The following is a 15,269-nucleotide window of genomic DNA, read 5'->3' as shown; positions in this document are numbered from 1 at the left end:
GTAGTAACTCACATTAATTAAAATGTCCACTTAGAATAGGAGGGAAAGTAGCAGTTATACAGAAAAAGCATAGCGAACTAGTGGAATGGAAGCCTTTTCCAGCCTGAGAAACAGACATAATTCTGTGTGCTGCTGAGTCACTCAGGACACATCCACATCTGGACACAACAAATTAGAGTTTTATCTCCTTTCTGTCTAATACACCAAAAAGAGAGGACAATTGGAAGGAGGAGAGAAGCAAAGAGCCAGGGTAATCCATTTCTAAGTAATTAAATATTGACTGGCAAACACATGACTTGTGAAAGGGCGTGTGTGTGTGTGTGTGTGTGTGTGTGTGTGTGTACTCATGAATGCAGTGTGGAAGCGGGGGGTATGCATGCAGTATGTGTGCACCACATGTATGTGTTTGTGCATGCCTTTGATGAAAGAATGTAGCTATTGGTATGACTTTTCTCACCCTGACTAGTCAGAAGCACATGCATGTATGAGAATATAATAATTACACATGTGTTCCCCTTCTGTACAGATTGATGATTTTAGTGATTCTTTTCTGGATTTTCCCAGAAGATGTTCTCATCTACCATTTTTCCTTCTTCCATATAATTAATTTTTAGGAAATTTTTGAGCAGTTATTTGTACAGTACACACACCCAGAAGTTAATTACTACTGTTCTGAATTGCTTTATTTATTGCCAAGGTTTGGAAGAACTAATAAACTTCATCACCTTTTCTTGGACTTGTTCTTCCTTTACAATAGTGAGGAAAATAACACTAAAATGTTTAGGCAAAGTGTACCTGTAATGTCCTGTTATCTTTTTCTTCAGAGAACATTGCTTGGCGTCTGGGAGAAGACAGCTCGAATGATGTCCAGAATCCATGAAGAATTTACAGGCTTTCGTCCCTATGATTTTGTTGCACTAAAGGTGAAGTCCTCTCGATGTTATTTTATGTATTTTGGGGGGGAATACTGAACTGTTTATCTCTGAGCCTTTTTTTTTCTCCTTTGCTAGACCGGAGATCCTTTAACTTACCCTTGCCAGATGGTCTAAGCGTATACATCTGAATGCCACCGGAGAGCCTGTGTTATAAATAGGCAAAAAGGAAGAAAGGAGGGGGAAGGAGACAGTTACAAAGAAAGTGTGAAAGAGGAAAAAGTAGTGAGGAAAAAAATAGAAAATAATGAAGTGGTTCACGTGACAGGCAATGCTGTTGTCCTACAGAGAGCATTCTGGATGTTAAAAAAATAAAGAATCCTCTCCCATTATTGTACCTTTGATATATCATATGCCATTCTTTGGGGATTTCTTTGAAAAGGAGGTACAAACTATATAGTCTGCTTAACCTACCTTAGTTCTTTAATATTAAGTAATGCATATTTGTGTGCTAAAGATATACATAATAGGGGAGTATGTGTGTTTTTCTGTCTTTATTTATGAATCTTCTGTTATGTTCATGGTACTGACACTAGAGGAGAGACAAATAGGACTTGATTCCTGCCCTCCAAGAGTTTACAGTTTCTATGGGGGCAGGGGATAAGGCAGGGAAAAAAGCCATATACATAGATAAATAGAATATAAACTGTAATGTTAAGTACATAAGAGGAATGTCAACTGTTGTATTAAACATCCTTCAATATTCAGTGCCTCTGCAGTCTTACTTATATAGGTACTCCCTTTGTATCTTTTTATCTTGCACAGTTCTTGTCTACATTCTCTCATAGATCCTCCAGCAAAGATTTTTCTGATGTGCTGAAGACTTTCCTCTAGATTTTTTTTTTGACATTTCATGGGTCCTGATCCAGCATTTGATTTATCCATTGCGTTGTACATAGTAGGCACATAAATGCTCCTTGGATTGTGTTAGATGCGTCTGTTATTCTTTACTCTTACCATATGACATTCCAAGTCTCTTTTTCCTGAATGATAGGCCATAGACTACTTCTTGTACATAATTAAAAATATGCTGCAACCTACTTATACCCACTGGTAACCTTTATTCATCAGAGTGTATGATAGTACAAGATACAGGAGCACATTTGTGTAAACAAATGACCTTTTGCTCTGAGATTAGTTTGGGATTATTTAAAAACAACACAAACAAAAAAAAAAAAACACTATTTGCCATCTGAAATGCAATCCAGTGGACTGTCTTCCCCCAGTTCATTTCTGGACCAGACAATTCATTGCCTGTCGGCAGTATTTGTCCCAGATGTTTATACTCATAAAATTGATTGGTGTTATGACTTATTTCTGTATTACACTAGGCATTTAGTTCATTTAGTTTTTTCTATATTGATCGTTTGGCCAGTCTCTTTTGAGAATCATCAGTTTCATTGGACAGCCCTTGTGCTTTTCTAGGGCTCATTGCAATCAGTGCAACATCAGCTGGAAGGTGGCTGGTTGCGATTAGCCCCACCATCACCATTAGAAAAATAACTCAAGCAGAATCTCCCAGAGGTATCGCTATGCATTTTTCACAATTGCTTCCAATATTATGTTTTTAGCAAGTATTGCTTTTATTTTATTTGTGTGGGGAAAATGATTCCTTTATGTACTTTAAATCTGATTTCTTATTGTAGCGACTCAAGGAATCTCCAAGCAAGCTTACTGAAAACCACAAAGAGGACAAAGTAGAAAACAATCTTCTTACTACTAATATTGACAAGTAAGCAGAAAATATTTTGATGTAATACTATTGAATACCATTTTAATACATTGTCAGTTCTATTTTTGATGCCTTTTTTTCTATTGAACATTAAATATTTATTTTGTAGCCTCTTAAGTTTAAATTTCAAGGTAATAGGCAAAAAAGCTATAACCGAGCAAGCAAATTAGAAGGATCACCTTTGGCCCCAAACTGGTTGATCTCTTTGGTAGAACTACTATGGCTAGAATTTCATAATGGCTAAAAACGATAACAAGCAGCTGAGCTTAGACACAACCCTTTCTACCACTATAAGGAAAAACACAGGAGGAGCTAACCAACTGTGCTAGAACAACACCTCTTTCTACTTCCATGGGCTTTATGCTGTCCTTTTTCATATCTTCATTTTTATTTTCTTTTAAAGTTGCCCTTGATGAAATTTCCCTTGGATAAAAATATTGCGGGCGTAAACTGGGACCTTGTCATGCCCACCCCATTGCCACCCTCTCTTATTTTGTTGGGGGAGAACGCAGCACCTGAGGAGGTTCTGTTCTAGGGACTAGGAACTGCACCATTTTCTCTATAGTTTTCCTGTTTATCCATATGCTTCACCTTAATCCCATTTCCTGTCTTCTCCCCATAATTCTGAGCATGTGCTTTTGAAAACAACAACAACAAAAAACTCTCTCAATCATTAAAAACTCTATTTCACATTTCAGAGTATGGTTTTAATTTCACAGTTTTGAGTCAGTCTGTAAAATTAAATAGAATTCTTGATATGGAGATTAATTTCTCTGTAGAATGCAAGAGAATGTATGATGTAGAATCGTAGAAGATCTCACTCTTTAGAAATTCTCTCAAAGACATTGTTTTAAGGGAATCTGCTAAACAAAAGTTTCATAGTAAATCTTTCCATTTACCTATACATAAGAAAACTGTGAACTCAAGTTACATGCATTTGAACAGAAACACAGAATTTTAAGAGTTGGAAAGAACCCCAGAGACCCTCTAGTCCAAACTTTATTTAAAACAATTCTTTTCAAAAGGACTATCTATATTTAAAGCAACATTATAAGAAAGACGTCCTAAACAAACCCCCTCTTATTTCACTTTCTATTTGAAGAATTTTGAGAAGCAGTTGATCATGGTGTAACGCCAAGGCAGTTCCCACAGCGGTTGCTATGTGACAGACCTTCAGATATTTAGAGTTCTCATATATCTTTTCTCTTGCAGTCTTTTCTTCTTTAAGCTAACAGCCCATATCACTGATAGTCAGTCAGCATGACCTTTAAACCATACGCTCTACAGACTGCTCCAGTCTAGATGCTTATGAATATTATCCATGAAATGTGGATAATGTCATAATGTCATAATTGGACACAGTGTGTCAGATGTGGTCTATCCAGGGCAGAGTAGAGTGGAGTGATCACCTCCTGATTCTGGACATTATGCTTCTTTAAGGGCAGCCTAAAACTGCCATATCACACTGTTGACTCACAGAGATGTGTGCGTCCCCCAACAACCAATGAACTGACATCAAAGCATGCTTCTCCCATCTTATACTTATGAAGTTAATTTTTTAAAAATCTAAGTGAAAGACTTCACTTTTATCTCTCTTTAATTTTACGAGCTTTGACTAGTTTATTTTCAAATTCTAGTTTCAGCTCTTTCAAATTCATCAAGATTTTTTGGAACCTATTTTCTAATATGTGAGCTATTTGTCCTTGATGTATGTCATCTGCAAATTAAAAAAAAAATATGCCTTTATGCAAATCACTGATTAAAATGTTAAACATCACACAGGGCCACAGAGACCTGGGGTCATTTCTTCCACGTAGATTTGAAGCCATTAATGAGCTCTTTAGGTTTTACCATTTGACCATTTCTTAACCTGTTTGATTGTATCGTCTAGCCCACGTCTCTCCATCTTCTCCACTCAAATAGCATGAGAGAATTAATCCAAAGCTTTTAGAACAATCTTTTAACCAAAATCTTTTCACATTTTTGTTTTGGCCACCCAGGCTGATTTTGTTGGATGAGGAAACAAGTGAAGAAGGAAGTGAAACAGGTAAGATGACACACTGAATATACTCTTTTTCATGATCATATTTAAATGCTATAAAAATTCCTTTAAAAAGGACTACTATATTTAAAGCTTCATTGTAAGAAAGGTGTCCTAAATAATCTCCTTATTTCACCTTCTATTTGGGGAATTTTGAATAATCTTTTCTTGAAAGATTGTTTAGGAAATTCTGTCCTATTAAGACTTTAAACCCTATTGAATTGAGAACTAGATAAAAAAGGGTTCTGTTATTATGATTTAAGTTTTGTATGATTTATACTTTTATTGTAATGCATGGTAACATGTTAATAATGTGACACCATTGCCATCGTAATAAAATTAGGTAAAATGATCGGTCTCAGGTCACATAGCCAGGAAATGTCCAAGCTAGGATCTAAGCCCTGGGTTCAAGCCAGTGTTTTACCAGATCAGTTGATTACCACATAGAGCTATAACTAACTAAAAGATTTTTCAAGCAATAAGCATCATTTAAACAATAATCATGTAGCAGAATTCTAGTACAGTAATAGAGTATTGTAAGTTGTCTGAGCAATGAGAAAGCTAGGGGAGGCATGCCTTCACCAGTCATGAACTGCTGCTCAAACTTACCTGCATCATAATGAGGGGGGAAAATGCAAAAAATGAAGTCAAATGATCCACCTGGAGACATAGAAAAAGAGTTACTACCATTGCTGCCTGGGAAGCATTTGACCACCACAGGAGTTTCAGAACTGGTACTGATCTAGATATGTGGATGAGATGAGGCAACATTATGGGGTTCAAATAGTACAATGATTCTTTTTTTAAAATTAATTTATTTGTTTTCAATTTTCAACAATCACTTTCCTAAGTTTTAAATTTTCTGCCCCTCCTTCCCCGCTCCCACCCAGAGGGGGTATGCAATCTTATATGGGTTCTACACATACATTCTTATTAAACACATTTTCACATTAGTCATGTTGCATAGAAGAATCAAAACAAATGGGAGAAATCATGAGAAAAACCAAGCCAAACCACAACATAACAAATCAGAAAACAGTCTGCTTCATTCTGCGTTCCGATTCCATGGTTTTTTCTCTGGATGTGGATGGCATTTTCCTTCAGGAGTCCTTTGGGAATGTTTTAGCTCCTTGTGTTGCTGTGAAGGGCTAACTCTATCAGAAACAGTCCTTGCACACTGGGGTTGTTGCTGTGGATGATGTTCTCCTGGTTCTGCTCCTTTCACTCAGCCTCAGTTCATATCAATCTTTGCAGGTTTTTCTGAAGTCCTCCTGTTCATCCTTTCTTAAGGCACAATTGTATTCCATTACATTCATACATCACAAGTCATTTAGCCATTCCCTAATTGATGGGCATTCCCCTGATTTCCAGTTCTTGGCCATCACAAAAAGAGCTGCTATAAATATTTTTGTAGTACAATGATTCTTAAATTTTTTCTCCTTCATTTGTTTTCCAGGCCAGTTGTTTTTGCTCTGTGATCCCTTATACTTGCCTCTATTTTTTTCAGTCTTTTGCCATTGTTTCAATCTTTCTTTTTGTCTCATGAAGTCATCAGCCTCTATTTGGTCCATTCTTATTTTCATGGAGTTTGTTGCTTGGGCAGGATTAATTGCTAATGTATTCATTCCTTTTCCATTTGTTTCTTCCATAGCTCTCATTTTTTTTTTCTACCAGTTTTTTCCCTCTAGTACTCTCCTTCCATTTATAAAAGTATTTTAAACTCATTTTCCCCTTTAAATTCTAGCTTCATCTCTTCTAGGGATATTAGTTAAGTTTTTTCCCAAACTGTTTTTCTCTGAGGCATATCTGGTCTTTGAAGTCATTCTCTTCTGTGTTTGGGTCTTAAGTGTCCCTGCCACCATAAGCACTCATTATGATGGGGTTCCTTTTTGTTGGCCCATTTTTTCCAGGCTGCTTCCCAACTTTGGACTTAATAGAAGGGCTTGGCTCTGCCACACTTCTTAAGGGACAGTCTGTGCTGGTTTCTTGAGAGTATCCAGTAGTGTGTTATTCCAGGATCTCAGGATTAAGCTGAGGACCTACAAGTTTTCAGTGCTCTCCAAGTGGTCTGATCCAAGAAAAAGTTTGATTGCTGTTTCCTTGGTCTGAGCTTTGCAATTTTCTGACTTAGGTTTGGGTCTGTGCAAGAGCTGACTGTTGCTGGATTTGGCCTCTGTCAGCCAACTTGAAAACTCTGTTGATTTAGTGACAGAATTGTACTCTCCTTTAGTCTGAGATTTTAACTCAGGTTAATCCTCATTAGTCTGGGCTGTGCTGGAATTCAGATCTCACTCTGCTCTTGGGGTCTGAGCCACACCACTTCTGGCTTCTGAATTTCTTCTTTCCATATCATGCTGTCTCCATACCTGGGAACACTGTCCCTCTGTCTAGGTCCCCTTCTCCCTCTGCCCTGGATTTGCGACTGGGAACAGGGCAGTGGGTGATGATACTGCCAGTTCACACCTTTTTGCATCATAGTACTTTGGGATGGGGTTCAGCGATGCCTTTTTCTTGAGACTAGGATTTCCTCTTGTCCTGGTCTACACAGCTTCTCCCTGGGTGCTGGAGGCTGTGAGTAGCCTGCCTCTGGTGTCACTATCCCCAGTGTCTGCAAATCTCTCTGCATCTCTGTGCCCAACTTGACAGCAGGCTGGACAAATGGCTTACTGTGGCTTTTTTTCTGGATTTCCCCATCAGGATTCTATCTGGTATGTTTTCTAAATTTCTAGCATTGTATAAATCCTTCTTTATTTCCTTCCTTCTTTCCTAAGTCCCTCCCTTGTTGAGATTCTTCACCTTCAGTTCCTCCAGATGAATTTTTAAATTAATTTTTCTACATCTATTAAATAATCTTTTTCGTAGTTTGGTTGGTATAGAGCTGCATAATCAAATTAATTTAGGTAATAATAATAGCTAGTATTTATCTAGCACCTACTATGTTAGGAACTATGCTAAATGCATTACAAATATTATTTCATTTGGTCTTCATAATAACCCTGTGAGGTAGGCTGCTATAACTGTCTCCATTTTATAGCCTACCAGCTGAGGACCCTGAGGCAAACAGTGCTTAATGATTTGCTCAGGATTATACAGCTAATATCTGAGAACTGGATTCATACTCAGGTCTTCCTAACTGCAGGCTCAGCACTCCTTCGATGTATGCGGTATTGTCATTTTTATTATATTGTCTTATCTTACCTATGAGCAATTAATATTTCTCCAGTTATTTTGATCTGTTTTGTATTGAGTGTTTTATAATTATATTCATGTAGTTCTTGTGTGTCTTGCAGGTAGATTCCCAAATATTATATACTTTCTGTAGTTATTTTAATTGGAATTTCTCTTTGAATCTTCCTGCTGGATTTTGTTGGTCATATACAAAAATGCTGATAATTTATGTGAATTTATTTTATATCCTACAACTCTGTTAAAATTATTGTTTCAATTACTTTTCCATTGACATTCTAGGATTCTCTAAACCATCATATTATTTGCAAAAAAAGTGATCATCTTGTTTCTTCTTTGCCTTTGCTTATTTCTTCAATCTCTTTTTCTTCTCTTTCTGATATACTTATCTGTGCTTTACCCCTGACATTCCTGGAAATGCCACTGGTTTATCTTCATTACAGATAATGCAGACTTTGGGGTCTAGTTAAATACTCTTTTGTTGTTGTTGGTTAGTTATGTCTGACTCTTCCTGACCCCTTTTGGGATTTTCTTGGCCAGGGTTCTGGAGTGTTTTGCCATATCCTTCTCCAGATCATTTTACAGGTGACCAAACTGAGGAGAGTGGGGGTTAGGTGATTTGCCCAGAGTCACACAGCTAGTAAATATCTGAGGTCAGACTTGACTTCCGGCCTAGTGCTCTGATGTTAGACCAGCCCTGCGTTCATGATATCCGTCTAGCCTTTGTGATGTGCTGCTATATTCCCTTGCTGACATTCTATTTAAAACTTTTGCATCCAGTATTAATAGCTATTGGCCTTTCTCTGTTTTCAGTTCCCCCGGTTTTGTCATCAAGATAATATTTGTGTCATCGAAGGAATTTAGTAAAATCCTTTTTCTGATTTTTTCAAAGAGTTTGTCTAATATCAGAATTAATTATACTTTAAACATTTGACAGAATTCACTTGTAAATGTATCTCTCTGGTCCTGGGGTTATTTCTTTGGGAGTTCATTTATGACTTGTTCAGTTTCTTTTTTTAAGATTGAGTCATTTAAAATTTTATATTTCTTGTTCTGTTCATGCATTTCATATTTGTGTAAACTTTTTATCAGTTCTTACATATCCTTCCAGATTTTTCTGAAGCCATCATCGTCATCATTCCTTATAGCACAGTAGTATTCAGTCATTTATATATCATAATTTATTCAGTCATTTCTCACTTGATGGACACTCCCTTACTTTCCAATTTTTTGCCCTCCAGACGATTTGCTGCAAATACTCTTGTATTCCCTTTGAGTTTCATTTACTTAGGACTAATCCCTCCTTTAATCAGCCTTCCCTTTTATTCCTACTTCTCCCTGTCCTCTCCTCACCCTGTTCCTCATCTTCTGGATTTCAGACTCATGCCTCCACTGCTGTTTCATCCTGGAATTTCCCTCAGGAATCTGGGGCCTCCTCACTCTAGAATATTCTGCCTACGATGCAGCTTGTTCACCATGGAATATCCCTGTGCAAGTCCCGTCCCCTTTCTCCCATTGGTGAAGTCATCCCGGAGCCTCCATTTTGTGATGAGGTGAAGGCTGACCTGTGTTCATTCTCCTTCCAGCCCAGTTCCTGACCTTGTAGACTTCTAAGTCATGCTCTTCTGCTGGGTGCCTCCATTCCCTATTCCCTTTTTGTCAGCTGATTTTTGTGTGTTACTTCTCCCATTAGGATGTAAACTCCTCCAGAGCCGGGACTGTCTTTCTTCCTCCTTGTTTTGTATTCCCAGCTCTTGGCACAGTGCTGGTACCTCGTGAATGATTAATAAATGCTTATTGTTTTGCCTTGACTTTCTCTTGGTATTGTAGGTCTTTTTCCAAATGAATTTTGTTGTTTTTCTTTATTGAGTTCTATAAAGTTTCTTTTTGATAATTTGATTGGTATTGAATTAAAACAATAAATTATGTTCTAAATTATCTCTTTTTATTATATTGGCACACTCCATCCATAAGTACTCAGTATTCCTTTAGCTATTTAAGTTGTACTTTATTTCTTTAAGGAGCATTTTGTAATATTAAGTTTAAAGCATTATTGATTTTAGAGAATGCCTCCAAGCATCTTGTTATATTTGGTTCAGTATGTGCGAATGTGAGCATGCAAATTTGTCAAGGTGTGGATCAAACTCTCTCCATCTATTAGCATATGAAGAAAACTTAAAGGAAAAACATTTCAGTCTGTACTATCAGTGTAGGTATCTTAGGCTTATCTGTTAGGTATTTAGATATTCAGTCATTTTTGAATTTTAAATATTTATTTTTACAACTATTCAATTACTATTTTACAAACATAACAAAACACATTTTTCTTATTCTCAAAAAGGAGATTAAAAACTTATTTAAAATTTTTTCATTGCTTATTTCCATTGGACAGTCACTTCATGGGATTTAATTTTTGTACCAACTGGACCTAGCTACATGCTTTCATATTCATATATCATAACTTGTTCAGACTTTCCTAAAAATATGGGTATCCAAAAATGTCACTGCAAAAAGAGCTGTTATAAATATTTTAGTGTATCCTTAGTTTTGCTTAAAACCCTCTTTTAATCTAACCCCTCTCCTATTGCCCTGATTCCCTTAATCTCTTTCCTGTTGAGTGAAATGGGTGCCCACCTGTTTAGGTGTAGCAGTATATACTCTTCCCTCCTTTGATTCCATCAGATAAGTGTGAGGTTCAAGTATCTCCTCGCCTTGTCCCATCTCTTCTTCTTCCTTTATATATACTTTTACTTTCACACCCCTGTCCTTCCTCTCCCTTTTTGTATCTTCTCCCTTTCCGTGCCTTTTGAAAGATCATCAGAACATAACAGAAGCACCGCCAGACTGACCCCTGATGATGATGGGGTTTTGAGGGGATACATGTATCATCTCTCCATATGAAAATGTGAGCAGTTTATCCTTGTTTAGTCTCTCACTACTGTCATGTGGTTTACCTTTTAGCCTTGGCTCTTAACTCTTCTGTTAGCACTTTAAAGTTGCTTTGAAACTCTGCTTTTTTCATCAGAAAGGCTTGGAACTCATCTATTTTCATAAAAGGCCCAATTTTTTTTCCCTGTAGGAGCATCATCAGTTTTTCTGGGTAAGTTATTCTTTGTTTTAAGCTTCTATTTTTTGCCTTCTGGAATTCTATACCTTCTGTTTAAATCTTGTAGAATCCTGATCATGGCTCCTTGGTACTTGTATTCTTCTTATTGACTGCTTGCAATATTTTTTCTTTCACCTGGAAGCTTTGGATTTTCACTGCAGTGCTCCTGGGAGTTTTCATTTACAGATTTCTTTCAGGAGTTGATGGCTAAAATCTTAAGAAATCTGGGCAGTTTCTTTTAGGATTTCTTGAAATAGCATCTCTAGGCTGGTTTCTTTTTCTTTTTTCAGCTATGGTTTTCAGGTAGTCCTATGATTCTTAAACTGTCTATTTTTAGTTTGTTTTCCAAGTACTGGTTTTGGCTTTGAAGTGCCCTGTATTTTCATCTATTCTTTTCAATCTTTTTATTTTATTCTAATATTTCTTCTTGTATCATGGAGTCATTGGCTTCTAAACTTGCTTTTCCTTGCTTAGTATATAAAATAGGACCTGTGACCACTCCTCACCCTGGAATGCCCCCTCAGATACATATCCTGTCCTCAATCATCTCTGTATTTGTGACGCAGAACTGGGTGTTGAGTGACAGTTGGCACCTCTTTCAGTACCCTGCACAAGTTTAGACACCTCTCTGCTGAATTTGGGACCTCCTATTACCCAAGTACACAACCTGTTCCTGTGCTGGCTCCACATGGCCACTCCTTTGTCTCTCTCTGTTGATCTTGGCAGAAAAAATGGCTCACTACAATTTTTTTTTCTAGATTTTGTGATCAGGACTTGGTCCAGTTCAGTTTCTAGGTCTCTGTGTGGAATATTTGTAGGAGAGAGTTTTTTCTATATTTATGCTACTCCATCAGCTTGACTCTGACTTTTATAGCCTCCTTCTTGCTGACAGACTCCAGAAGTTACCTTCTCTTTGTTGTTTTCCATGGATGTGATTTGAGCATATCATGTTCCCTCTATCCTCAACATTCCATCTCCTTTTTTTTTTTTTTTGCAGCCTCTCATTCTGCAATTAAGTCCCATGATATTCATTGATTCAACTGTAGTAAGCATTATAAGCATTGTAGTGATCATAGATATTCTTTCACCATCACTTCCACTTCCATCTTTATCCTCTTGTGTACTTTAAAAACATATACCTTTTTTAATCCAACAGATATCTTTTTCTTTCTGTTTTTTTCCTTTTAATAGTTTCTAAAGATGATAGTAATTTATTTAATCACTTATTTTTGCTTCTTAGTTATATTCACTTTTTAATTATAATTTTGTTTGGGCTATTTGCAAGTCAAATACTCTATTCACATTTTTTTAAAGGAAGGTTTCAAATGTCTCTTTTTCCCCCTGATGATTAGGTTTGCTGGGTACATCATTTTGACTTGCATCCTTTGCACCTTTGTTTTTTGGAATATATTATTCCATTCCTTTCTGTAGCATCTGATTTGTGAGGTATGTCTGGTGTTACTCAAGTACACTTTCCCTTACATGTGAAGATATTTCACCTCACTGCTTGCAGAATTTGTTGTTTTTCACTGAGATTGTGAAATTTAACCACTGTGTGTCTAGAGGTAGCTAGCTAGCACAGTGAATAGAATGTGAAGTCTGGATTCAGGAAGAACTGAGATCAAATCCAGTCTTAGACACTTAAAAGCTTTGTGATTCTGGGCAAATCACTTTAACCTCTGTCTGCTGCAGTTTCCTCAACTATAAAATTGGGATAATACCAGCAGCTACCTTGTAGGGTTGTTTGATCTTAGGAAAAAAATGAGATAATATTTGGAAAGTACATAGCACGGTGCCTGGCACATAGTAGGCACTTAAGACATGCTTATTTTATTTATTTTAACAAATAGAATTTGAAGCATAGGATTTTTCTGGTTATTTTTCCTGGAGGTGATCCATCAGTTCTTTTGATTGGTGCTGTGTTTTTCATATTCAGATGTTCTGGACAGTTTTCTTGTGTTATTTCTTAAATGGAGGTCTTCAGGTTCTTCATATTGTCATATTCTTCAGGGAGGCCTATAATTCTCAAGTTGTCTCTACATGTCCTCTCTTTTACTGTTGTTATTGCTTCTTTCAAATTGTTCTTAATTTCAGTGTATTTATATTCTTAATCTGTTTTTTTCTTCCTTTGCTTCTTTGAAGTGACTTGTTGCCATGGATTCAGGTTTTGTATTCTGCTAAGTATTTCTGCTGTGCAGACCACAAATGCTGCCCTTTCCCCTGGTAACTGCTTTTAAGATTCTGACTGATCACTTGAATGATTCCAGAAGGTTCTTCATGTTTTCATGTTTCATGAAAATATTTCATGTTTTCTTGGGAGTCCATCTCATTCTGTTTCATTAGGTGTTGGTTTAATTTGCTTCATTTTTCAATATTTATTTAGAAAGATTTGTAATCTTTTGGATATTTTGGTATTTATCTTCTCTTCTCCTTTTAGTGTCTTTTGATGTAGCTTCTTGTGCTATAAGTTTCTAATTGAATTTTCTTCCTAAATCTTTTATTCTCTTGTTGCTCACTTTCTGACTCCTTCCCCATTAATGAAAGACTTATTATCCCCATAACTGGAAAATAAAGCTTTTTTAGCCTTCTTCAGCATTGGAAAATTTACCTTTCATTTACCTTGGACCTTGCCTCAAGTAACTTTTGGTTAAGTCATGACTGGATCCAGCTGGATTCCTATACCTTTCCCTTAGGTCCTTTGTAACCATGCAGACTGGCCACTTGCTCCAATTCCCCCAGTTATTTAGTTTTCTGATTAGCTGAATCAGATATTTTTTCTGGTTTGGGGAGGGTTGAGTAGGCATTTCAGGCAGAAACTCTGAAGCTTTTGGCTTCCTTTATCTGGGGGACTTGCCCCACATTCAGAAACCTAATCTTCTACCTTTCATGTCTCCCATTCTTTTCACATTGCCAGGCAGAGTCTGTGTACTCCACTTGTTGCACATGGATCACAGAACACTATGCAGGATAGGGTACTAGCAGAGACTCTTGAAGCAGGAGAATTTGAGAATTAGTAGGAACTGGAGAAATTTATTTTGTTCTCACCACCAAAAATGTTACCTCTTAATGTGAATGGCAATTCTTTTTAAGCCAGAAAACAGCAAAACTCATCAAACTGGCTATGTCTGGGTCATCCAGCCCGGTCAGTTATTCACTCATTCAGAAACTGAATTGACCAACAAGAATGGATCTCACAGTAACACGGTTCCTGTTGACCTTTTAAGCTGTAAGTAGACAGCTATCCCTGGAGCTTGGGCTAGTGAAGTCAACTCTCTGCCAATCAGGATCAGTTAACTAGATGCTTCTGTGGGCTGATTGCTTCCAGCTGTCACTACTCCTCTCATGTATCTTTAATTCTTCTTATCTTCAGGTTTCTACATCATTATCCTTCAGGAGCTGAGCAAGAGCTTCCTGATTCCCAGACTTATTTTTTTTTATTATTATTAAACTTTTAACATTTATTTTCACACAATTTTGGGTTACAAATTTTCTCCCCTTTTTTCCCCCTCCCCCCCCAAGTTTTCTGATTGCCCCTGTGACCTATCTGCTCTCTCCTCTATCCTCCCTCCCTGCCCTTGTCTCCGTCTTCTCTTTTGTCCTGTAAGGCCAGATAGCTTTCTTGACCCCTTAACCTGTGTTTCTTGTTACCCAGTGGTAAGAACATTACATTTGGTCCTAACACTTTGAGTTCCAACTTCTTTAGCTCCCTCCCTCTCTACCCCTTCCCCTTGGAAGACAGGCAGTTCAATATAGGCCATATCTGTTTAGTTTTGCAAATGATTTCCATACTAGTTGTGTTGTCCCCCATCCTGTCCTGTCCCCCATTACTTCTATTTTCTTATGGTCCTTTCCCTCCCCATGAGTGTCGACCTCGGATTGCATTCTCCTCCCCATGCCCTCCCCTCTATCCTCCCCCCCATCCTGCTTGTGCCCCTGTCCCCCACTCTCCTGTATTATGAGATAGGTTTTCCTATCAGAAGGAGTGTGCATTATATTCTTTCCTTTAGTGGAATGTGATGAGAGTAGATCTCATGTTTTTCTCTTGCCTCCCCTCTTTATCCCACCACTAATAAGTCTTTTGCTTGCCTCTTTTATGAGAGATAATTTGCCCCATATAACTTCTCCCTTTCTCCTCCCAATATTTCTCTCTCACTGCTTGATTTCATTTTTTTTTTTAGTATATGATCCCATCCTCTTCAATTCACTCTGTGCACTCTGTCTCTATGTATGTGTGCGTGTGTGCATGTCTGTGTGTGTGTACTCCCACCCAGT

The 15,269-nt window shown here is 37.4% G+C and overlaps 1 protein-coding gene across 10 annotated transcripts in view; it reads left to right on the top strand.

Moving 5' to 3' along the window:
* The window catches only part of ICA1L (islet cell autoantigen 1 like), a 71,692-nt gene that overhangs the window by 41,252 nt on the left and 15,171 nt on the right, over window positions 1-15,269 (top strand). For 9 of the 10 annotated variants that reach the window (XM_072617319.1, XM_072617316.1, XM_072617314.1 and 6 more), the window contains exons 7-9: window positions 825-923; window positions 2,579-2,664; window positions 4,665-4,711. In XM_072617319.1, the coding sequence (XP_072473420.1) occupies window positions 825-923; window positions 2,579-2,664; window positions 4,665-4,711 (232 nt within the window). Of the gene's footprint in view, window positions 1-824; window positions 924-2,578; window positions 2,665-4,664; window positions 4,712-15,269 lie in introns of those variants that run through there. The other variant, XM_072617320.1, reaches the window with a different exon arrangement.

Source organism: Notamacropus eugenii, chromosome 6 (assembly GCF_028372415.1).
Source record: "Notamacropus eugenii isolate mMacEug1 chromosome 6, mMacEug1.pri_v2, whole genome shotgun sequence".
NCBI classification, from domain to species: domain Eukaryota; kingdom Metazoa; phylum Chordata; class Mammalia; order Diprotodontia; family Macropodidae; genus Notamacropus; species Notamacropus eugenii.
This window is presented reverse-complemented; position numbering and strand designations above follow the sequence as displayed.